This window comes from Vulpes lagopus, chromosome 9 (genome assembly GCF_018345385.1).
Source record: "Vulpes lagopus strain Blue_001 chromosome 9, ASM1834538v1, whole genome shotgun sequence".
Taxonomy (NCBI): Eukaryota; Metazoa; Chordata; class Mammalia; order Carnivora; family Canidae; genus Vulpes; species Vulpes lagopus.
In genome coordinates this window covers 16,059,842-16,083,516 of record NC_054832.1, presented here as the reverse complement: position 1 = coordinate 16,083,516, position 23,675 = coordinate 16,059,842, and the positions used below count along the sequence as shown (strand labels likewise).

The 23,675-nt window shown below is 43.5% G+C and overlaps 1 protein-coding gene across 1 annotated transcript in view; it reads left to right on the top strand.

Moving 5' to 3' along the window:
• Nucleotides 1-23,675, top strand: part of FER1L6 (fer-1 like family member 6) — a 155,953-nt gene that overhangs the window by 18,857 nt on the left and 113,421 nt on the right. Inside the window, 3 exon segments of the mRNA XM_041769620.1 lie at nucleotides 15,122-15,160; nucleotides 18,331-18,413; nucleotides 22,815-22,935. Of these exon segments, the coding sequence (XP_041625554.1) occupies nucleotides 15,122-15,160; nucleotides 18,331-18,413; nucleotides 22,815-22,935 (243 nt within the window).

The following is a 23,675-nucleotide window of genomic DNA, read 5'->3' as shown; positions in this document are numbered from 1 at the left end:
TGTGGTTCAGTGTTAGTGTGATTTGGGTTCTTTGAGATTGCATAGACCAAAATAACATGCAGGTTAGCCCCCCCAGTAAGGGAATTTTATTCTATGGATACACTAAATATGGGAGAATGAAACAAGGAAGTGTGGAAGTCAAGAGCAAAGGTATGGGGGGCACATCTTGGCTCCATCACCTGTAGGGTGGTTGATTCCAGATAAATCACTTAACTTCTCTGTATCTGTTTCCTTGTCTGTAAAGTAAGGATAATAGTAGCTACCTTACAGAGTTGTTTTGAGGATGAAATAAAATAAGAATATAAAAATGTCATGGTTCCTGGCATCTCATTAATGTTCAAATTAATAATTACCATTTTGGTTATGATTATTGTTACATGTGGAATGGATTCCAGCAGGTAGCCTTGTAGGTGAGCGGAAACCTTAGTATAGCTCCACTCTTGGGATGGGAACATTGTTTAGGAACTGGTATACTGTTCTGGATTCAACTGGTATACTACTCAAGAGGTCCGATTATCCCAGAATCCCCCTGAGTACCAGGCTTCCTTTCATTCTTTCTTGCTTGGTCATATGTAGACTCAGCCCCTTTGTCTCTTCTTTGACTACTGCTACCACTACCAATTAATTTCTTTCTACTCCTTTACTAAATAGTGACTTCTGTTGACTCATAGCTTTTGAAGCCCTATTGCTATTCCCTCCTTGTGGCCTCAGCAGGCTCTTTCCCTGTGTGAGTTTGGCCTTCTGCCCCTGCTACGAGCATCTCAACTCTGACTTGAATTTAAATCCTTTCATCCATCACTTTTATGACAAGTCACCTTCCAGACTGCTGAGCGACTAAGGGTTGAGGTCACATGGTTCTGGAATGTCCTGACCCCTGGGAAGAGGCCTATGAGGGTCACAGGCAAGCTCAGCCCAGGCTTTCCAATCCTGTGGGCACAAAGATGAGCAGATACCACCAAAGCTACAGCGCTCTTGCCACCCAAGTTGGGAAAAATATAGAAGCAGTGTTATATGTGTTAATACATGTATTCATATAAATGTTAATAGATGTTAATAATGTTTTAATCATTAACATTTATAATACTGTAATTGTATATATATAATATAGCTTTATTAATGCTTTTCATTTTCTCTTCTAGAATATTAGCAACTTTAGGAAAGGCATTTAATTCTTTCTGGTTCTTTTGTGTCTGCTTATGGCCCAATATGGATAACTGGTCAGTAATACAAGACTAATATAACTGCCCTCTCAACAAATATTTAGTAATAATGAATTTGCCTCACTTTTCCTGTTTTAGAAAATTTTTTCTACTATCAAATTAATTTAAAGGTCTTGTTGAAAAGTTACAGAGGGAAACTTTTGGAAACTTCTTATGGGAAAGAAGAAAAGAACTAAGAGATGACAGAAACATAATTCTAAGAGATGTTAAGAAATGTCACTTGCAATGTCTATGATCTTGAGCCAGTAGCTTACCTTCCCTGGGCCTCTGTTTCTTCATCTAAAAAGAAATTGGTAATAGTCCTACTTACCTCCAAGATTAGGAGGGCTAAATGACACATTCATAAGGTGCCTGCTATGGTATTTGTCTATTACCTAGTGGGTGACAAAAAAAAGCAATTGGTTCCCCCCACTGCATCTTACCAAGAACATGTTTTCATTACTGTACATCTCAAAGAGGGAGAAGAAGGAAAACCTGTGAAGTTAAAGATTGAATCTCATATAGACTCATTTTTAGGTCTCTTGCCCCTGAAGTGACCTCAGTTTACTCTTTCAAGTGACTCTCATCTAGCTGTTTACACAAGGAACACCTCCTTGGTACACAGAAATGCATTTTTCCACTAAGCTTCAAACATGCTGAGCTTTCCCAGTGCCAGAAATTTTATAGAAAAACTGTAGAACAATTTGTATCATGGATTGTTCCCTTTTCATACAAGTATTGAATCACGAAAGTCCAACCACTAACTTTTGACATTGAGTGGAATCCTTTTCATGTGAATTCACTAAGAAATGCCTGCAGTAATAATAGGTCCAATATTAAAGCCTGTAGACAATTAGTATCCATTGCTTATGTTTCAAAGTTTTTCATTTTACCCATCTCTTGAAGTTAAACCTATTTTCAATCATTAAAATCAGGACGCCTAGGTGGCTCAGTGGTTGAGCTTCTGCCTTTGGCTCAGATAGTGATCCTGGGGACCTGGGATCAAGTCCCACCATAGGCTCTTTGTGGAGAGCCTGTTTCTCTCTCTGCTTGTGTCTGATGAATAAATAAAATAAAAAATATAAAATTATATAATTAATTAAAATCAGACCATTTTCTAAAAACAGGAATAGAGTTTTAATGTAGAGGATAATTAATTTCCTATTCTTCCAAGGAAGATTACATCATTTGAGGGTTGCCTGGGTGGCTTTTTCGGCCTATTTTTTTTACAATATTATTGCACATATATTTGAGAGTAGCAAAAGAAGAGAGATCAAACCACCATTTTGAGGCTTTTTAGCAATGCCAAGGAAAGAAGGTATTTATTTGTTGGAGAGTGGGGCTTAACAGCATTTCCCAAATTGTTGTCTGTGGAAAACCAATGTTCTAGTCTCTAATTTGGGAGAACTGGATAAAAATTCTTGTCAAATCAATTTGAGAGTCACTAGATTCTGTGGTACTTTGTACTTTTAAGGAGTCAAATACACACTAGTATTTTGTTGAATCTAGGAAGTTGGGTGAAACTGGGTTTACTCCCGTACTTTCCAAATTTTATTCTTTTTTTAAAGATTTTATTTATTTATTCATTAGAGACACACACACACACACACAGAGAGAGAGAGAGAGAGAGAGAGAGAGAGGCAGAGACACAGGCAGAGGGAGAAGCAAGCTCCATGAAGCCTGACATGGGACTCAATCCCGGGGCCCCAGGATCACACCCTGGGCTGAAGGCAGTGCTAAACCGCCGAGCCACCCGGGCTGCCCTCCAAATGTATTTTAAAATGAAATCTTTATCGGTGGAGGTCCATTTGTGAATAACAAGGTCTGGATTCAAGTTCCGGTAGGCTGGGTCCTCCAGAAATCAGATTCCAAGGTAGCATTGGCCTGCTCAAGATTTATTTGAAGAAACACCCAGGAAGGATCAAGAGGTAGGAGTAGGAGGAAGCAAGGTCTTTGGACCACGATACAGGTGTGACATCTGTGACAGCAGAAAGGAAGGGAAATTGGAGGGAGAATCTTCTTGTGGCCCAAGTCATCCACTGGAAGAGTTCTGAGTCCTGCAGAAAGGGCCTGAATTAGTTTTCTCATTGTGATTAGTCATTAGCTGGGAGTAGTCCACAGGCAGTGTGGCCTCAGTGTGGCACAGCTGGCGCTGTCAGTTAACAACACCTCCTACTGCTGGAGCTCTGAGTGGCACTTTTTCACGACTGCCACGATTTCTAGTTGTGCTTCTTGTTAGCCAAGCAACCTTGAGTGAATCAGTCAAGGCCTCCGGAACCTAATGGGTTAATCTACTAAATGAGGTGGGGGTCGACAGATCTGTCCTTCTGCCTCAAAGAGCTGCTGTCACACATAGCCACATATGAAAGCTGTTTCCATTCTATGAAGTATTCTAGAAATAGAGAAGATATTTATTATTATTATTTATTATGGCTAATAAATATTAATATATTTATTATCTGTAGGCTTTTCAAGTATATTAGTTGCTAGAATGTCATTGTCTTGCCGTCACTGATCTGAAATTCCCACAAGCCTACTACCATGCTGGGCATCCTCAATAGATACTGAGTAAATGTTTGTTGAATCACGATAACGAGTGTTGTGAGTTCTCCAAGGAAACAGTCCATGACTCTGGCTGTACGTGGGATAATGATTGCAGACACGGCAATGTATTTCCTCTGGCAACAGACCACATGGCAGAAGGCAGAGCATGCGGGAGGGTGGGGGATGATTCCTGTTGATCTGATCTGTGCTTATATCTGGAACCAATAATAGCAGCTTCATGATCAGGGTTCTATTCTTCCCAGAGTGGAGAGGGCTGGAAGAGAGTTGCTCAACCTTCTTGCCTGGCAACATATTCTCTCTTTTGCATTTCTAAAATAACTCTGAAGCTAATTGAATTGTGAAGATAATTCCCCAGACTTCATTCTAGATAATTGTACAGCATCACTCCCCTGAAGTTCATTTCCCAGGACTGTTTACCAGTGACATTAGTGACTGCTTTGAGTTTGGCCAACTCATCCTGTGGCAAAGTACTGGTCAGGCCTAAATGGTTAAGAAGCAAGCGCAGGAAAGAGGGTCAGTGAGGTAGCAAAGGTGATTTCTTACTGGGTAATTTCTTAGAGTCGACTGTAGCTCATCTGTTTGACTCCCCTCTCCTAGGGCTGGTGGTAGTTTTCTCTATTCCTTCTTTGCACATTTCCTTTCACTGGCTCAGCATTTTGCTCATTAAATGTTTATGGAGTGAACCAATGAATGAATTACATGTGTGTACTGTATGCAAGGTGCTGGGGAGACCATGGTGAAGCAGCTAGACAGAGTTCCTACCCTAATGGGACCTTTTATCTAATGACAGTGATAAACACTAATGAAAACGAATCACATAAAAGTAAAATTAGAAACAAGGATAAGTTATGAAAAGAAAAAGCACTAAGAACCTGGGGATCTGCTGAACCTGAGGAAAGGCCTCTGACAAAGTGACATTGCGACCCTGGAGGAGGGGACAATGTGAAACCAACAGAGGTGAGTGAAGGCATGTGGATGACAGATATGAGAGGAGCAGGTGCAGAGATCCAGAGGGAGAGGCGTGGTCCCATCAAGTCACTGAGGGAAGATGGTGTGGCTGGGGCAGACAGCAAGCAGCCAGAGATGCAGCGGAGAAATGAGGCTGCGAGCATGGGTGTTGACTCGGCATCTCCCTGCAATGAGCAACCAGCCCACCTTTGCTGCGGAGAGTCTCCTGTGCAGCCAGATGGTGTCTGCTGTCACGATGTGCTCTGCTATCTGAGTGAGACACAAGTGCCTCGGGGGAGGGTATCACTCTGTAAACAAGGAGAGATAAGTGTAAATTTTAGGAGAAGGGATGTGAACTTCAGCTGGAGCACACTTTGGGCTCAGGGCTGCTTAGCTCTGCTGAGAGCTGCCGCAGGATCTTTGTGAGAGGGGATCAGATGAGAGGAGGAGGTTTGCTCCCTTTGGAAGGATTAGGGGTCTGGAGACAGGTTCCAGTTCTTTTTTAAAGATTTATTTATTTATTTATTTATTTATTTATTTATTTATTTATTTATTTATTTATTATAGACATAGAGAGAGAGGGAGAGAGGCAGAGACACAGGCAGAGGGAGAAGCAGGCTCCATGCCGGGAACCCGATGTGGGACTCGATCCCAGGACTCCAGGATTGCGCCCTGGGCCAAAGACAGGTGCTAAATTGCTGAGCCACCCAGGGATCTCCCAGGTTCCAGTTCTGACAGGGCCATGACTAGCGGTGCCACCTCAGATGACTTCAGCTTTGTGGCCTTGGCTTTCCCCATCTGTGGCATGTGAGGCTGGGCCTCACTGCCTTCTGATGACCGACCTTTGCTTCTGATTGGGATCAGATCTCCCATGATCCAAAATGGATGGGAGAGCTGCTCTCTGTGAGTCCCCGAGCCAAGGCTCATTTCTTTGGGGACAATGAACCCTCAGTTGCACATTTTGAATGAGGCTGCCTTGTGAGCTCCTATTTAACCTGCTTAACCCTTACCCCCTGCCCCATATTAGGGATGGCCTTCTTCCCTCAGTGTCCACACCTTAAAGGCTCTTACACCACTGGATCGCCCACAGGCCCTAATGTCCCAGCCCTCCCCATTACATGCTCAGTGGAGTGAGCCAACATCCCTTCCTTTCCCCTGGTGCTGATATGCAAAAGAGGAAGTGACAAAGAGCAGGGTGCCAGTTTCCTAGGGCTGCCATAACAAATGGCCACACACTTGGAGGCTGAAAACTATAGAAATCTATCTTCTCATAGGTCTGGAGGCCAGAGGTCTAAAATCAAGGTGTTGATGGGACCATGCTCCCTCTGAAGGCTCCAGGGGAGGATTCTTCCTTGCCTCTCTCCACTTCCTGTGGTGCCAAGTTCCTTGCCTTGTGTCCACATCATTCCCATCTCTGTCTCTGTTTCCACATGGCCTTCTCCGTGTGTCCTTTCTGCTTCTTGTGAGGAAACTTTTCTTACTGAATTTAGGGACCACTCAGATAACCCAAAATGGCCTCCTCTCGAGATCTTTAACTTAATTTACATCTGCAAAGATTCTTTTTTGCAAATAAGGGCATATTCACATTTTCTACAATGTGGGTATGTCTTTTGGGGTGTCAACATTCAACCCACTAAAGGCAGAGGTTCCGAGGCATTTGACACCAAAATTTCTTCTTTTTTAAGTTTATTCATTTTTCTCCTTTATAAACTTGACCTCTCTGAAATAGCATCAGGACACAAGTCCCAGTGAAATGCCACAGAGGCAGCAGACCAGTAGGCCTGAGAGCACAGGCTCTGAGTCAGGGTGGCTTCAGTTCAAATCCTGGGAACTACCGAACACTCCGTGGCTCAGTTTTGCCATCCACACATTGGACACAATAACAGTTTCTACCTGAGAGCTGTTGTGGGTCTTAAATAGGTTAATATTTGTAAAGGCATCTAGAACTAGCCCTAAGTAAAGTATTTAATAAATGTTAACTCTTATTCTTATATTAAGTGAACAATGGATGTATTATAAGTGAGCAGGGGGTAGTGTGAAGGATTTAAAAGGCCGGGCTGGTTGGCTGGATGGTGGCTGGAAGGGACTCAGGGCTTTGGCACCGTCTGGAGCTGGAGTTCTTCTGAGTCCTGTTCCATCTGGGCTACCTGACTTGGAACAAAACACGTCAATGGCCCCTCCTCTCAGGACCTGCTTTGAGCTGCTGTGTTTGCTGATCAGAGTCTTGGGCTCTGGCAGCCAAGCCTTAAGGAGGGCCTGAAGTTCAAACAGAGATAGGGAGCTGCTGGTGGACACACGTGGAAAGACATTTCCCAGGAGGCACCTGCCCCTCACAATGGGGCAGCCTTGTGCCTACTTGTCTTGGTCGCTGCATTCTAGAGAGAAGCTTCCCTCTTCCCAAGACTAGTGCTGGACACCGTGCCTCCTGCCCCGCTGAACTGCCTCGGGTCTGAGAAGTTAGTGAGTACGAGTGCTTCTGGGCACTGTTAGGAGCCCTCGCTGGTCAAGGTGAGGCTTGGGTTCTTATTGCTGAGCTTCACTACACCCTCTGCTGGATTCAAGCTTCTGGAAGCCCACAGGGATGCCACTGTTGTTGCTCCTCTGCTTGTTCTTAGAGAGTTGAGCCGCCAGCGGGGAGGCCCCAAACTGAGAGGGGAGAGCTCAGAGCATGAGCTTTGGTGACAAGACTGCTATGTGGCTGTAGGCAAGTTACCAAACCTCTCTGAGCTGTGTTCCGCATCTGGGAAGTGGGGATTGCACAAAATTTGCCTCTTATTCAGTACTTGAAAAACTGTGGCTCTGACTGATATTTGGGTGGTAGCATAGAGTGGAGGTCGGCCAGGCCAGAATTCAATTGCAGCTTATGGCTGTGGGATCTAAGGGATACTTAACCTTTAGATTGCTTAACCTTTTAGACTTCAATTTCCGCATCCCAAAGGGAGATTGAACCTTCTATCAGATGGTTGTTGTGAAGACTAAATTTAAAAAACTGTATATAGAACCTTAACCCAATGCCTGGCTTATTCTACATACCTAAGGGACAATAGCTATTCTGACTGTTCCAGAACACTTGGAATAATGATAATAAAATGGATGAGTACACTGAATAAATTATACCTTATACAATGGGTAACCAAATATTGGCTCAATCTCGTTGTGGTCTGGAAAGAAAAGCATTCAGCTAGCCATGAAGAGATAGTCTTAGAATAGCCTTAGCTCCTTTCTGTCCAATACGATACATCTTTGAAGACAGCCTAAGAACCTCCAGTGAATTCTTAGGGAGCTTTCTGTATCTAAGCTCTGTCTGTCCATCTGTCCATCCATGTGTCCAAGGGTCATCAAGCCCTACTCTGTACCAGGCATTATGCCGATCACTGAAGGTACAGACATAGACTAGACATGGTTACTGGCTTCGGAATCTCAGCATGTAATGAGAGAGAATGATTTTTTTCAAGTAACTATTATGACCCATGTGATAAAGGCAATAATAAGGATAAAAACAAAGTGCTGGAAATCCAGAGGACTGAGTGACTTGTTCCTCCTTGCAAAACTGGAGAACCCATTATATAAAAGGAGGTCGCTAAGCTGGGCCTGAAAGATATGGTGTTGGTAGGTAGGTAGGTGAGAGAAATCATCTGTAATGGGTGGCCTGAATGTAGGAAAGCTTCATGGGCAAGAGTGTGATGAATTCAGGAAGTCATTTGGGCTAATGGACAGAGTTTGGGGGTGTCAAGTGCTGAATTGGCGGGCTGAGGCTGTATTGTGGAGAGCTATGGGATATTCATAGAATGTAGATCTTGTTTTTTAATTTAATTAGCATGTGCAAGTCATAGCACCTCAGGCAGAATGTTGCATTTTTTATATTATTTGATCATGACAGCCCTGTAAGAAGAGTGTAACTTATTTTATTTACAAGAGGCATCTTACAGATGAAGAAACTGAGGTGCAGAACAATTAAGGATTTGCTCGAGGTCACATGTAATTAGTAAGTGGCTGAGTTGATTCCCAAAGCGAGGATTTTGGGTCCTTCCTTGAATCAATGCTTTTTAAAAGTTAAACATTTTGTTGGAACATGACATATACACAGAAAAACACAAGTAAATCATAAATGTCTAACTCAGAAAATTTCACAGTGGAAATAATAAATAATCATCTCCAAATCAAGTTGGGGAAGTTTGGCATCTTTCCAGTATTGCATTTTCTAGTCCATGAGTATGGAATATCCTTCAATTTATCTTTTTTTTTTTTTTTGTGATTTCCAGTGTAGAGGTCAATTTTTAATGTTTATTTAATTTAAAAAAGTTTTAATTTTACTTAAATTTTTTTAAATAAATTAATTTTTATTGGTGTTCAATTTACCAACATACAGAATAACACCCAGTGCTCATCCCGTCAAGTGTCCCCCTCAGTGCCCGTCACCCATTCACCCCCACCCCCCGCCCTCCTCCCCTTCCACCACCCCTAGTTCGTTTCCCAGAGTTAGGAGTCTTTATGTTCTGTCTCCCTTCCTGATATTTCCCACACATTTCTTCTCCCTTCCTTTATATTCCCTTTCACTATTATTTATATTCCCCAAATGAATGAGGACATACACTGTTTGTCCTTCTCCGATTGACTTACTGCACTCAGCATAATACCCTCCAGTTCCATCCACGTTGAAGCAAATGGTGGGTATTTGTCGTTTCTAATGGCTGAGGAATATTCCATTGTATACATAAACCACATCTTCTTTATCCATTCATCTTTCGATGGACACCGAGGCTCCTTCCACAGTTTAGCTATTGTGGACATTGCTGCTAGAAACATCAGGGTGCAGGTGTCCTGGCGTTTCATTGCATCTGTATCTTTGGGGTAAATCCCCAGCAGTGCAATTGCTGGGTCGTAGGGCAGGTCTATTTTTAACTCTTTGAGGAACCTCCACACAGTTTTCCAGAGTGGCTGCACCAGTTCACATTCCCACCAACAGTGCAAGAGGGTTCCCTTTTCTCCGCATCCTCTCCAACATTTGTGGTTTCCTGCCTTGTTAATTTTCCCCATTCTCACTGGTGTGAGGTGGTATCTCATTGTGGTTTTGATTTGTATTTCCCTGATGGTAAGTGATGCAGAGCATTTTCTCATGTGCATGTTGGCCATGTCTATGTCTTCCTCTGTGAGATTTCTCTTCATGTCTTTCGCCCATTTCATGATTGGATTGTTTGTTTCTTTGGTGTTGAGGTTAATAAGTCCTTTATAGATCTTGGAAACTAGCCCTTTATCTGATATGTCATTTGCAAATATCTTCTCCCATTCTGTAGGTTGTGTTTTAGTTTTGTTGACTGTATCCTTTGCTGTGCAAAAGCTTCTTATCTTGATGAAGTTCCAATAGTTCATTTTTGCTTTTGTTTCTTTTGCCTTCGTGGATGTATCTTGCAAGAAGTTACTGTGGCCAAGTTCAAAAAGGGTGTTGCCTGTGTTCTCCTCTAGGATTTTGATGGACTCTTGTCTCACATTTAGATCTCTCATCCATTTTGAGTTTATCTTTGTGTATGGTGAAAGAGAGTGGTCTAGTTTCATTCTTCTGCATGTGGATGTCCAATTTTCCCAGCACCATTTATTGAAGAGACTGTCTTTCTTCCAGTGGATAGTCTTTCCTCCTTTATCGAATATTAGTTGACCATAAAGTTCAGGGTCCACTTCTGGGTTCTCTATTCTGTTCCATTGATCTATGTGTCTGTTTTTGTGCCAGTACTGCACTGTCTTGATGACCACAGCTTTGTAGTACAACCTGAAATCTGGCATTGTGATGCCCCCAGCTATGGTTTTTTAAAATTCCCCTGGCTATTCGGGGTCTTTTCTGATTCCACACAAATCTTAAAATAATTTGTTCTAACTCTCTGAAGAAAGTCCATGGTATTTTGATAGGGATTGCATTAAACGTGTAAATTGCCCTGGGTAACATTGACATTTTCACAATATTAATTCTGCCAATCCATGAGCATGGAATATTTTTCCATCTCTTTGTGTCTTCCTCAATTTCTTTCAGAAGTGTTCTATAGTTTTTAGGGTATAGTTCCTTTACCTCTTTGGTTAGGTTTATTCCTAGGTATCTTATACTTAAAATTTTTTTAACAAACACTCTTTTATTAGTTTCAGGTGTACAATATAGTGATTCAACAATTCCACACAGAGGTCAATTTTTTAAAAAGATTTTATTTATTTGTGAGAGAGAACAGAAGAGAGAGAGAGAGCACAAGTGGTGGGGAGAGGGAGAGGGAGAAGGAGAAGTAGACTCCCCACTGAGTAGGATCCCAGGATTCCCTAGATCATGACCTGAGCTGAAGGCAGATGGCTTAACTGACTGAACCACCCAGGTTCCCCCAGAGGTCAATTTTTTTTGTTTTATTTTTTGTTTTCTGTTTTTTTTTTTAAATTTTGTCTTTAATCATATATTTCAAACACTATCAAGGGAAAGGGATTTGGAGTCTTTTAGGTGGTGAACCCCCAGAGGTCATTTTTTTTAGAATGATTCCTAAGTTTTAAATTTTTGATACTGTTATAATACTTTTTATTTACAGTTTTAGTTTATAATTCTTTGTTTTTGGTGCAGAGAGGTACACTTGACTTTTTTTTATTTACCTTGTTTCTAGATACTCTGCTAAATTTGCTTAGTAATTCAGAGTCAAACTTTATTGACCTAGTAAAGGCCTCCAGCAGAACATTGAATAGAAAGGGTGTTAGTGAACATCCTTGTCTCATTTTTTCTTTAAATCTTAGGGAGAAGTCTGTCAATATTTGCTATTGATAGGACATGAACTCTAGGGGTTTTTGGAGGTATTCTTCATCATGTTAAGAAAGCTCTCTGCTCTTCTGTTTTGCAAAGGTGGCTATAGAATGGAGACTAGTTTGCAGGAAGGAGAGAGAATAGAAACAGGAAGACTGGTTAGCTGTTGCTCTACAACAGGAAACGTATGAATGGATGCAGAGAAGGGATGTGGTGGGCTCTCCTGTTTCCTCAGTGGTTCTTACTTAACCACTGCTCACCTCATAAGAGTTTCAAAAGAGAAGAGAGCACCAAAGATTGCCAAGGCTCTCTTCCTTTAGGTGTTGCACAGAGTATTCTTTAAGATTTTATTAGGTGTTTTGTGATAAGGGTGTGGTCAAGTCAATTTAGGAAAATCTTAATGCTGTGCCATCTCCTTGGAGAGTCACAATGAACATCGGTATTATTAAAGGCTCCGAGACCCTACAGCAAAGGCAGCTATTTAATATAGCACCCATCCATCTGTCTTCAATGTCTGTGACACCAAAAAATGAGGTTCAGAAGGAATTTCTTAGGTTGTTTCTTTACCCATCATGGAATTAATGACTCTCATTTGTGACAATATCATTAAACGTCACTGTATTGGCATCCCTGAGGTTATAACCAAGCCCTTCTCTTTCCCTGTTATGTTCAAAACCCATTGAGACATAGACTTACACATCAAATAGGGATCAGAATATTATACCTATCGCTGGTAAAGCTAGATTGAAGGAAGCTGTATGGACTGGAGTCCAGATAGTTTCCAGATCTTTGACTGAAAATCAAATGAAGTCACTGTCTAGCTGCAGGGAGGAGAAGCCCTGCCTCAGTGACTTCTTCCACTTGACATTAGGGGCAGAAAGTAGAATAAAATATTCTGTGACAAGGTAAACCCAAGACCACATGGGAATAGGAATCCTGGACCTTAACCCAACCCAAGAGAGGAAACTCAAAGAATGGATGCCATACTCTGACCATTCTGCCCAAAGGTAATCAAGTAATATATGGAAAGAGGAAGGTTCTGGAAATAAAGATAAAGAGAAAGCCTGGGAAGAGTAAGAGTTCGAAGACTCCTTAATGCTGAGACACAGGGAGAGAGAGAGAGCTGCTTGTTCCAAATGTTGGGAAGCTGCCAGTAGTCTATTTTTGGATTAGAAGTTGATTCTTTTATCTTTAGGAGAACTGAGATCAGGGCTCTAATTAGCCTGGATATAAAGAGGATGGAATAAGACAAATGAACATTTTCATAGGGGCCCAGGCAAGAGAAAGTTTGGGGCTGGGAAGAATTCTGCATCTCTAACTGTACCGCCTGCCAATATTTATTTCTGTCCTTCCCTGGCACTTTAACCAGGCTGGTCATGCTGATCTCAGCTATAGAGGAGGAGGAGGAGAGGTTGGAGGCCAGTGGCCACAGATTGAAAAAGGTGTCAGTATTGGGCCCTGTTGGCATGTTGCAATCGTGGGCGAGATGCATTTGAGGGAAAAGTCCCCTTTTCCTGGGGGCATTCATACCATCTTTCTACCACCTTGCCCTTAAACATTTGGCAAAGCTGTCTGAAGGGCTGTCAGAGGCTGGCTGAACCAGTTCAGCTCTACAGGATGTGGCTCCTAATTATCCCTGAGTCATCCTTGGTCCAGAGAAACCACAGGAGGAGGGATTCATTAGCATCTTTGGAGGTGCATTTCCTAGACTCAGCTGATTTTTGCAGGTGCAATATTGAGGTTCTCAGGGACTGACTGTGGAGTCAGTAATATTTGAATCTCCTTATGATGGCCACTGAGGCTGGAATGTACAAAGGAGGGCTTAACAGAGAAACATTCATTTACTGCTGCAATGAGGTGAAAGATTGCAAATCACAGTAGGCCAGAGCAAACTGGTTCCTGTGAGATTGGGAGCCTAGGCTCAATCTATTGAGGCCATTGTCTGGGACACTTTGGACCCCAATAGAGAACTGATCCTATGCATAATAGGGAAGGCTACCAATTTGGTGGGCTAATTGCCAGGTTGAATGGAAGAGGTGCTGGGGTAGGATGATAAAGTCCAGCCTACCAAATATATTCACCAAGTGCTCTGGTGAATTTCCTAAGCTTCACCACCCTCCTTTGGGTAAAAATTTGTCTTTGAACTTCCTTTGAAAACCATACACCTTCTCTTTGGGAGGAGAGCTCTCGGGCACTAATTACTTAAGCAGAGGGATTTGCAGCACTGCTGCACACGAGAATGACCTTGGGAGTCTGAAAACTACCGAGCAGTGGCCTCACTGCTGACCAGGGAAATCAGTCTCTCTGGGTGTAGGATCTAGACCACAGTGTGGGAGACAGTTTTAGAAAGTGCCCCATGTGAGTCCGATGTACAAGCCAAAGTTGAGCATCATTGCCTAAAAAAATAGGGAGTAAGTACATCCTAAAGATATAGGACAGGTAAATTGTGATTGAAAGATAATGGGGAGAGAGGAAGACTGAAGTCTTGGCAAGTCAGGAGGCCACATGGGTTTATATTTTAACAATCTTTAGTTAAAACCCACATTAAGGGATCCCTGGGTGGCGCAGCGGTTTGGCGCCTGCCTTTGGCCCGGGGCGCGATCCTGGAGATCCGGGATCGAGTCCCACGTCGGGCTCCCGGTGCATGGAGCCTGCTTCTCCCTCTGCCTGTGTCTCTGCCTCTCTCTCTCTCTCTGTGTCTATCATAAATAAATAAATAAATCTTTAAAAAAAAAAAACCCACATTAAGGCTATTTTTATATTTGATTGTTTGCCTTTACTGAATATACCTGAGTCTTAAAAGTAAGATGAGAACAAAGATCAGATAGTCCTTAGTGGGCAGCTGGAATTTATCCAAGGCTCTCTGAGGAATAACCTCAGAATGATGGTAAAGCTTGTTTTTACTTTATCTTTGAGGTAGTCCCGATTATATACAAATCCATACTTTTAAGAAGAAATTTTCAAGTTTTAAGAGTTTACCATCTAAATAAATTCACAAATTGAAATTTTTTTTTGTTTTTTGTTTTTTTTCCCCCCACACTGGATGTCATGATTCTGGGTTTGGAGGTTCAAGTGTACGGATGACCTGCTTTCCGTGTCCTTTTAGGTAGGAGGAGAAATGCAGAGGCTAGTCCTGGTCACACCCATTGACTCAGTTAACTTAGTGTTTGGCTGCTTGGCCTGAGCTGCTTCTATTCCACACTGAAGGTAGAAAAAGTGATTCTAGAAGGGGAATTTTATGAGGCAACTGGAAAACCATGTGGAGACCCTAATTGTGAGTCATTTCTTAATCCTGGCTCCAATGAGCCATGGGCATGAGATGAAATTAGTTATTTGTAGAACTCCTAACAGTTTGGCATGAGCACTCAATGAGGTCATATATATAATATCCCATGAGAAAAGCAGAGTTAACTTTACTGCCACTTTCTGCAGAAGAGGCTCCCAAAGCTCCAAGAAGTCCCGTGGCCAGCCCCACTGGCATAGTTAGAGATGGCAGAGATGAGACCCAAACTCTAGTTGTCGAGCCCTTCTTTCTATGTGCCCACTGGCTGCCTCCTGTGGGGCTTCCTGGAGTGACGTCACCTGGAACAGATGTACTAAAGCGAGCCTCACACGTGCACTGTTTAACACTCTCATTGTTTGGATACAGATATCGGAGTCATGGTAGCTTTCACCCTGAGGAAACCAGGTTGGTATGGGGGTTTCTGTGTGTCTTGACTTATCTTGGGGTGGCCCTGGGAGGATATTCAGGTGATCTGAAACCAGAGAGCCCCATCCTTTTTATGAAGTGAAAGGGGTTCCCATGCTGGAATCCTCAGAGCACTGAGTAGGCGAAAGGGGTTTGATGGCCTCTGCCCTGGAAACTTCCTTCCTAATTTATTGGCTGATCCCAATATACTGGCTAGAAACCCCTTGACAACCTCTCATTTGTAAAAATGGGAAATAATAGCATCTGCATGATGGTATGTTACGAGAATCCTGGGAGGTAGCATGTGTCAAGTGGTGCTCCTGGCACATAGAGAGTTAATACAGTTTTAAAAAATAATAAACTAAAAAAAAATATTAAACTTAGGGGAATATTGTAGCACATTTCCTTATCATCAATGTTGTAATACAGCAGCTTGTAGCATGTTTTATACTTTCCAAGCCTTGTTTCCTGCTTCGATGCCTCCCTCTGAATTGGGTAAGAAATGCCCTCGTATCACATGGTAATGAAACATGCTCATCTGGGTTAAGTATCGGGTCCTAAATTCAAGACCTAGCAAGCGGTACAAGCAGGCCTATGAGCTATCTTCTCTCGTCAGCTCACTCTCTGCTGCCCAATCTGCCAGTGGCACGGTTATTCTGGGCTAGTGAGCCATGCCTTCTCTCTACTGCAGATGTCACGGGGCTGAGGAGGAAAAATCAATTTTCATCAAGAGGCCTTTCATGCTGGGAATCATGCTGGGAGTGCCCTTGATGACTGACTCAGGGTTTCAGGCAAACAACCGTGTGTGTTTGTGGAACAAATATCAACTCATCCAGGAGAGCTGAGCTGGTGGTAAATCCATTGGGCATTACTGGAAGGCTCTCTGGCTTCCTTGGTAGCTGAGTCTGAGCTGTGCCTACAGCAGGGATTCTCAGCACTGGTTCTTCTCCAAAGCAATTACAAATCTCTGAAAATGGTTCCAGACACCAGCATCTTTTAAACTCCCTGAGTGCCCCTAATGGTCAGCAGGACAAAGAGGTCCCAGTTCCAGAGAGGCAAGGGTACCCAATTTTCTCTCTGCCTCTGCCCTCACCAGTAACCTGTTACTGGCTGCTCGATGGGAGACTCAGAATGCCGAGGCCATCCCACAAAATGATCATGGCATGGAGCCTTTGGATACTATAATGGCAAGTCAGGGTTTGGAAGGTTCTGGACTTGGCCTTCTGTTTGGTAACGGTCTTTTCAAAAAAGGAAAGTTATTGGAAGCTGCCTTTAAGAAATTTCAGAAGAGGGAAATCCTCCTTGTGTATGTTCTCCTGAGATTCTTGGGAAACTTAGAATGATTTGTATCACAGATGATGGCAAATCAGAGGGGGAAATGGTACCTCCAGAAAGGACACATTCCAGCACTTTCTATATATTAGGAACTGCCTTCAGGGCTTTGCTTACTTCACCTCATTTTATCCCCATAATTCTGTAAACTAGGTACCTTATTATTTATTTCCATAGATTTATACCCATGGGGTATACCCATGGGGAAACTGAGGCTCAAGGAGTACTGTGCTTTGCCTAATCCATCCATGTCTGGGGGCTTCCAGAGCCCATTATTTCCATTCTACAGTATCTTGGAGTCTTAAAAGATTTCCAAGATCTCATAAGCCAGTCCCCATCTTCTGATGTTTGTTTTCTCTACAACATCCTTTTCCCAGTGGTCCCCAAGCCTTGCTTGTACACCTCCAGGAACAGAGAGCTCACTCCCACTCAATGCAATCCATTTCACTGTTCAGACAATACCAATGTGGAGGGCTCCTTAATTCCTCAGTTGAATTAAGGCAAGACATAAAAAGAATAAGTCAACAAATAAGGAAAGAAAGAAATGGAGTGAACTTCTGTCACCTAGTAGCTTCCACTCATTGGTCCTAATCTTACCCTTTACAATACTAACAAGAATAACTAACATTTATTGAGCAACCAGTGTGTTCCAGATACTGTGCTAAGTGCTTTACATTTCTTATCTCATCTTATGCGTGAAGACCCTAACATGCAGAAGGTTAAGTCTGCATAGTTAGTACTGGGACCAGAGCCCAGATAGACTGCTATGGAGTCCCCTGGTCTTAGCCCTTCATGAGTCGTATATCTGTTGGCACGCTGGATAAGTTCAATGGCCCTCCACACTTCCCTCACATTGTTCTGGGACTGCAGAATGTTCCTGGGGAGGGTTTGCTGCCCTCCCCTCTGCTCTGTCCTTGTTATTCCTTCTCCATCCTCCAAGGGCCAGCTCACCAGCTGCCTGACTCAAGGCCAGGACTTTCTTCTGAACTGGGTCCATCCATCCTTCCATCCAATGTTCAGTCCCTCAACTCCAGAAAAGGATTCTCTCAGGAGGAGTATCCAAAATGCTTCTGTTGTCTGTCAAGACAGAGGAGCAAGGCCCTTTCCTGGGGTAGAAGGAGGCCCCAAGTAGCTTTAATGACAATAATAGTAGTAGTTGATATTCTGGGCACATACCATGTGTCAGCTGAGCAGTGCACTGGTGGGTCCTCAGTAAGTCCCAGGGTCTCTTGACCTCGGAAGTGGTCTGAGAGCCTGGCTCTAGAGAGGGTGTTCACTCCGCTCACAGGAACCTACTCAGGGCATCCAGTGATTAGAGCCTAGGTTCCTGTGGTAGTTAGTTCTGACATTCAGAGCTGTGGGACCTCAGAAACACTACCTACCCTCTCTGGGTCTTGCCTTTTTATCTATATGATGGGTAAGAGAGGGTTTTTGTGCTTATTAAGTGATGTCATTAATTTTGAGTACCGGGTACAGGTAAGTGAGAAGAAACAGCAAAATTCTAGCTGGAGCTATTTGTATTCATTTTCTGGCCCATTTAAGTTCTAGGTGGGCCCCATGATTTCTGGTGGGGCTTTATGGTTTCTGCCAATGCAGAGCTATCTAAAGAGTTTGTTGGGTCATCCTGACTCTTGTCTTTTGATCCCCATCCAGGGTGGAAGAGGAGGCTGGTCAGCTTCCAGGAGAACTCAGAGAGAGAGAGAGAGAGAGAGAGAGAGAGAGAGAGAGAGAGAAATGTGTGTGTGTGTGTGTGTGTGTGTGTGTTTATTTTCTCCTTCTATCTCTGAATGACTCAAAGTTACTATTACAGGGTTGTTTAGTTTTCTTTTTCTTTTCAGAAAAGGGATGTTTGGGCTCAAGCTGAAGAAGAGGAAGAAGAAAGCAGAGAAGGGGTTAATCCTAGCCAATAAGGCTGCCCAAGGTGAGGCTTTGGGGGTGGGGATAATCACTACCCTGGGGCCTACAGGTCTCACAGAGCTAACCCCTCTTTGGCTGAGAATGGAGCTGTCCCTCTGTGGGAGTGAAGTGGGAAGTGTGCTGCCTGCTGGGTCTTCAGGGCCTGATGGTCACAGGTACAGCACCGCCCCAGTGCAGCTGGTCACCTGGTCACTGGACCCAATAGGAGTGGGGTGGATACCTGGTGGGCCATGGAAGAGGACCTCAAGGGAAGGCAGTGGCAAGGTTCAAGCTCCTGTTTCTGTCCTAATTTGCTTGGGGTCCAGGATAGTCACGACACAGTTGTGATTCTCAGCTTCTCCCTCTGTCAAGTGGGCATGATGGGGGTTGCTGGGCTAACCTCAACCTGCCACAGAGAGGATCCAGTGAGATTTTAAAAGATAAGAGTGAGGACAGCAGATGCTACAGGAGAGGCTTTACATTTATTGTCTCATTTGATCCCACCATCATCCTACCAGTGGGTGTTTTTGCAAGTGAGTTTGCTGAGATACAGAAAGAGTAAGTAAAGGGTGGGAAGGACAGCTGCCAAATTAGCAGGGCACAGTGAAAAATGAAAATGCAAAGCCATTGTTATGAAATTATTAAATTTCTGGATGCCAATAGCAGAGTATTGAGCCAAGTGCAGTGAAGTCCTTTAGATCGCTGGACCCTGTGTGGCTGCATGGACCCAGAATCCCCCCCGAGACCGAGAGCACAGAGCCAGAAGGCAGTGGCATTGGGATATGAGTCCTGGATGTCTGACTTTTTGCCCTCAGAATGGGCTACTTGCTTCTTCAAAAGAGCAAATGAATCCCCAAGTTACAGTGTGAACAGTGTTAGTGGGGCCAGGCCTGGCATCAGGTAGACACACCTGTTTGTTGAGTCAAATAGGATTAACCACTCCTGATGGGCAGTTCTGTAGTGGTCTTCTAGAGGCTTCTGCTGAGTGGCTCTGACAACAACCAGTTCAAGGCCAGCTTTCTGAACCATTTCTAAACCAAAATGGTGCAGTGGGTTTGCTTTATCTTCACCCTTCTTGTCTTCTTGCCTCCTCCACTTTTCACTGCTGTCACTATAGGTGTTTTGTAGTTACATGTCTATCTCCCCCAACTCCACTTCCTGCCCTCACAAATAACCTAGTATTACAATAAAAACCTGCGGAAACTTAGTCATACTAAAGTGTTGGTAATAACGATGATGTCATCCTTGGATGGGATGAGAGAGGCATTTTAAGTGAGGACAAGGCTTAAAGCTTAATAGAAATACTTGTCTGTTCAGTCAGATTGAAGGTATCAGGGAGTAATTGGAAAAGGCTTTTTAGGTTTTTTCTGGCGTCCTTGAAATTAGGCCACTGGAGTAGATCCTGGGCACAAGGTTGAATAAGATAGTCCTTTACTTTCAGGATGTCATGAAAAATGATGTTTATGACACTCTTAATAAGTCCCTGCTACTTTTTAGTTGACATGCATCACTCATGACTCTGAAATGTAGGATCCTTTGCCCCTGTTTTACAGTAGAGGTGCAGAGAGGTTGAGTGCTTGCCCAAAGTCACGTAGCTAGTAAGTGGAGAAGGTGGCTCCTGAGCAGAAGTCAATCTTACACAAGAGCCTGAGTTTTCCTACTCCATGGGTCAGCCTCCAGTTAGGAGCCTCTAGTGACCACACAGAGGGGGAGAGTACAAGCTGGTGGAAATTTAGATCAGTCAACCTCAAGCATTTCAGAAAAGCTGGTTCCCACGGCTCATTCTGATTAGTCTTTAGCCCACAAGGCAAACAGGGCAGAGGGGAATCAGGCCCCTCCTAGAAAGTAAATAGCATTCATCCTGCTGGCCAGGGATTTCCACTGTAAGAGACTGACAAAACAAAGTCAATAGAACTGAGTAAACTTTGGTCTCTCCTTTTTGGCCTGGTCTGGGAAGTTAAGGCTTAGCTGGACGAAGCATTTGGAGACTCTCAAAGTGGCTCTCATATCCACGTATCTGAGGCATAGTGGCTATGTCTTAATTTCATAAAATCCCAATGGTCCTAACCCATCCATTAATTAGTTACCTAACAAAGTTATTGGGTATCTCCCAAGATCAGCCATTCATTCATTTACTCAACAAATGCTAATGGACTGTCCACTGAGTACTGGGTCCTGTGCTAGATTCTGGTATATAATGATGAACTCAGGTAGTTTAGAGGGAGGATAGCCCTGTGTAGAACTCTTCCGTTTGCCTTTCCAAATCAATTCTCCACTCTTTTCCACCTGTTCTTGGTCCCAGGAGGCTGACCTGTATTGACACAGAACCCAAGTCCTTTCCCCAGGGAGGACCCTTTCCCCAGCAGGAAGTATGAGGGAGGGAGGAGTGTGAGGTCAGGTCCAATGCTTGGATATGTCCCTCCACTGAAGGGTGGTTGCTGCTCCTCATAAGGAAGCCAAATGAACCTGACTTCCTCTCTTTCCCAGGTTCTGGTAACTGCTCTCTCACCTCATTTTGGAGGCCTCCAAACAGAAACAGCTTGGCGGCTGTGAGCCCTGGAAAGCTAGCTGCACACCCCTTTGTGATTTTCTGGCACCCACAGCTTTCTAAAAAGTCCTCAGGGGCACTTGGGTGGTGCAGTCGGTTAAGCCTCTGACTCTTGATTTTTGTTCAGGTCATGATCTCAGGGTCAGGGGGTTGAGCCCTGCATCAGGCTCTGTACTCAGCAGGGAGCCTGCTTGAGAGATTCTCTCTCCCTCTCTCTTTGCCTCTCCCCACTTTCTTTTTCTCAAAAAAAAAAAAAAAAGGCCTCAAATCATCCTGTTCTGGCAGGAGCATCTTTTATCTCTTGGGATCTGAGATGGTAACTGCATTACAGGTTGAGAAAAGTGCCATAAAGAAGATAGGCAATAGAAAAATAACACCTCTGTGAGGTAGGTAACATTAGCTTTGCCTGGCTTCATTGATGAGGACAACAAGGCTGAGAAGTTAAGTAACTTGCCCCAAGCCATAAAGTGGCAGAACTGGGATTCCCCCCTAACTTTTGGAGTCAGAGTTTTGAGCTGTACCATGCAGTGTCTTAGGGCATAAGAGTATTCCACTCACTCTTTGGTTTTTGGCAAAAACCTGACCGAGAAATGCTTCTTAGGCCTTGCTACACATTAGAATCACCTGGGGAATTTAAAAAAAAAAAAACTGACATCCAGGTGAAATCCCAGATCAATTAAATCAGGATCCCTCAGTAGAGGAAGAGGAGGTCTAAAGAATATGTTTACTATCCATTCATTTAAATTTTCTAGACACTAGTGCATTCATTTCCTGTGGCTGCCATAATAAATGACTACAAAATAACCCACATTAATTTTCTCATAGTAATGGAGACCGGAAATTCATAATCAGTATCACCGGGCCAAAATCAAAATATTGGCAGGGCTCCACGCCTTCAAGAGTATCTGATTCCTGCCTCTTCCATCTTCTGATGGCTGTGGTGGCATCTGTCCCATCTCCGTCTTGTGATCACATTGCATTCTTCTGTTCTCTGCCTCCCTCTTCTAACGATACATATGATTGCAACTAGGACCCACCTATATAATCCAGGATAATCTCCTCATTGTAAATCCTTAGTTTAATTACATCTGCAAAGACCCTTTTCCAAAGTAACATTTACAGGTTCTAGGGACTAGGACCCAAGGTCTTTGGCGAATATAATTCAACCTAGGTGTCCTAGGTTTTACTCAAAATTGGCCCTCAAACAATCAGGAACAGACCTACATGGGACATTGCTATTAGAAATGCAGATTCTTTGAGCTCCACCCCAGACCTACTGAATCAGAATCTGCATTTCAACAACTTCCCAGGTGATTCTTTTTTTCTTAATATTTTATTTATTTATTCATGAGAGACATAGAGAGAGAGAGAGAGGCAAAGACACAAGCAGAGGGAGAAGCAGGCTCCATGCAGGGAGCCCAATGTGGGACTCGATCCTGAGTCTCCAGGATCATGCCCTGAGCTGAAGGCCAATGCTCAACCACTGAGCCACCCAGGTGTCCCTTCCCAGGTGATTCTTATGCCCATTAAATTTTACCGATGAGGTTCAGAGGTAATAAATGACTTATCTCAAGGTCCACTGTGGCAAGGTCATAACTTGAAAGCCTGTCTTTAAACTCCTAATCCAGTTTTCTTTCCATAATACCATGCATGTAAGTCTACTTTTCTTTGGAAGCAGAAGATGATTTTTTTTAAAGAAAAATTAAAGTATGTGCCTGTCTTTTCTGCCAGTGAGATATTAAGTTTCATGCTGGCAGGGATTATCTTATAGTCTCCTTGGACCCCTTATGGTCATGGCAAAGTGCTGGACAGTTGAGGCCCAGATCATCACTGTATATCATAATTGACAGAGTTTTCTTCCTGTATTTGCTTCTCTAGATGGCGAAAGTGAAGCAGAGGCACCACAGGAGGGGCCTTCTCACCAGGAAGGACTTGGAGGAGATTTTATTTGTGATCATGAATCTGCCACTTCTATCCCTTCAGCTCCTCCAAAGAGAAGGTACAGTGTTGCTGCATGCAGCCAGCACACATTACTGAGCACCTCTCTTGTGAAGATACCCTGTGGGATCTGAGGAATAGAGAGTAAAACCTGGTCATTGTCTGCAAGGAGCCAAAGATGGGAAGACAGAAGTCTGTGTTTACTCAGTTTCCTTTATGGCAGTGCTGGCCTCTAGATACTGGTCAGCCTCCAGCAGGCCAGGGGCCCAGCTCTACCAGCTCCTGGTCTTAAATATCCTGAGTTAAGGTCCTCTTGTGCCTCATAATTCAAGAATGACAGCAACACCAGGAGACAGACTCAAGACCTGTCCCTCACCTGCTCTTTCATTCATCAAGGTGCCAGATATCTCAGCTTTGTGTTTGTCCCAAATGTTGATACTACCCAACAAAAAGCTGGAATAGACTGGCCTTATGCATGTGATTTGCTGTTATTTACCAGTGCTTGATGTGTAACAAGCCCAAACTCAGAGGCTTAATACAAGAATGTATTATTACTTATGAATCTATGAGTTAGTTGGTTAGTTTTATTGGTTCCAGACAGTTACAGACCCATCACTCATGTGTGTGTCTGGTCATTTGGTAACTATACTGATTTTAGTTTGAGGGTTGGCTGGTGGTAGGCTGGTCTAGGATTGCTCCAGTTGGAACCACTGCACTCTCCTCCATATGACATCAGATCCTCTAGCAGGCTAGTCCAAGCTTATTCCAATGGCAGTGATGGCAGAGTTCCAAGAGAAGGAA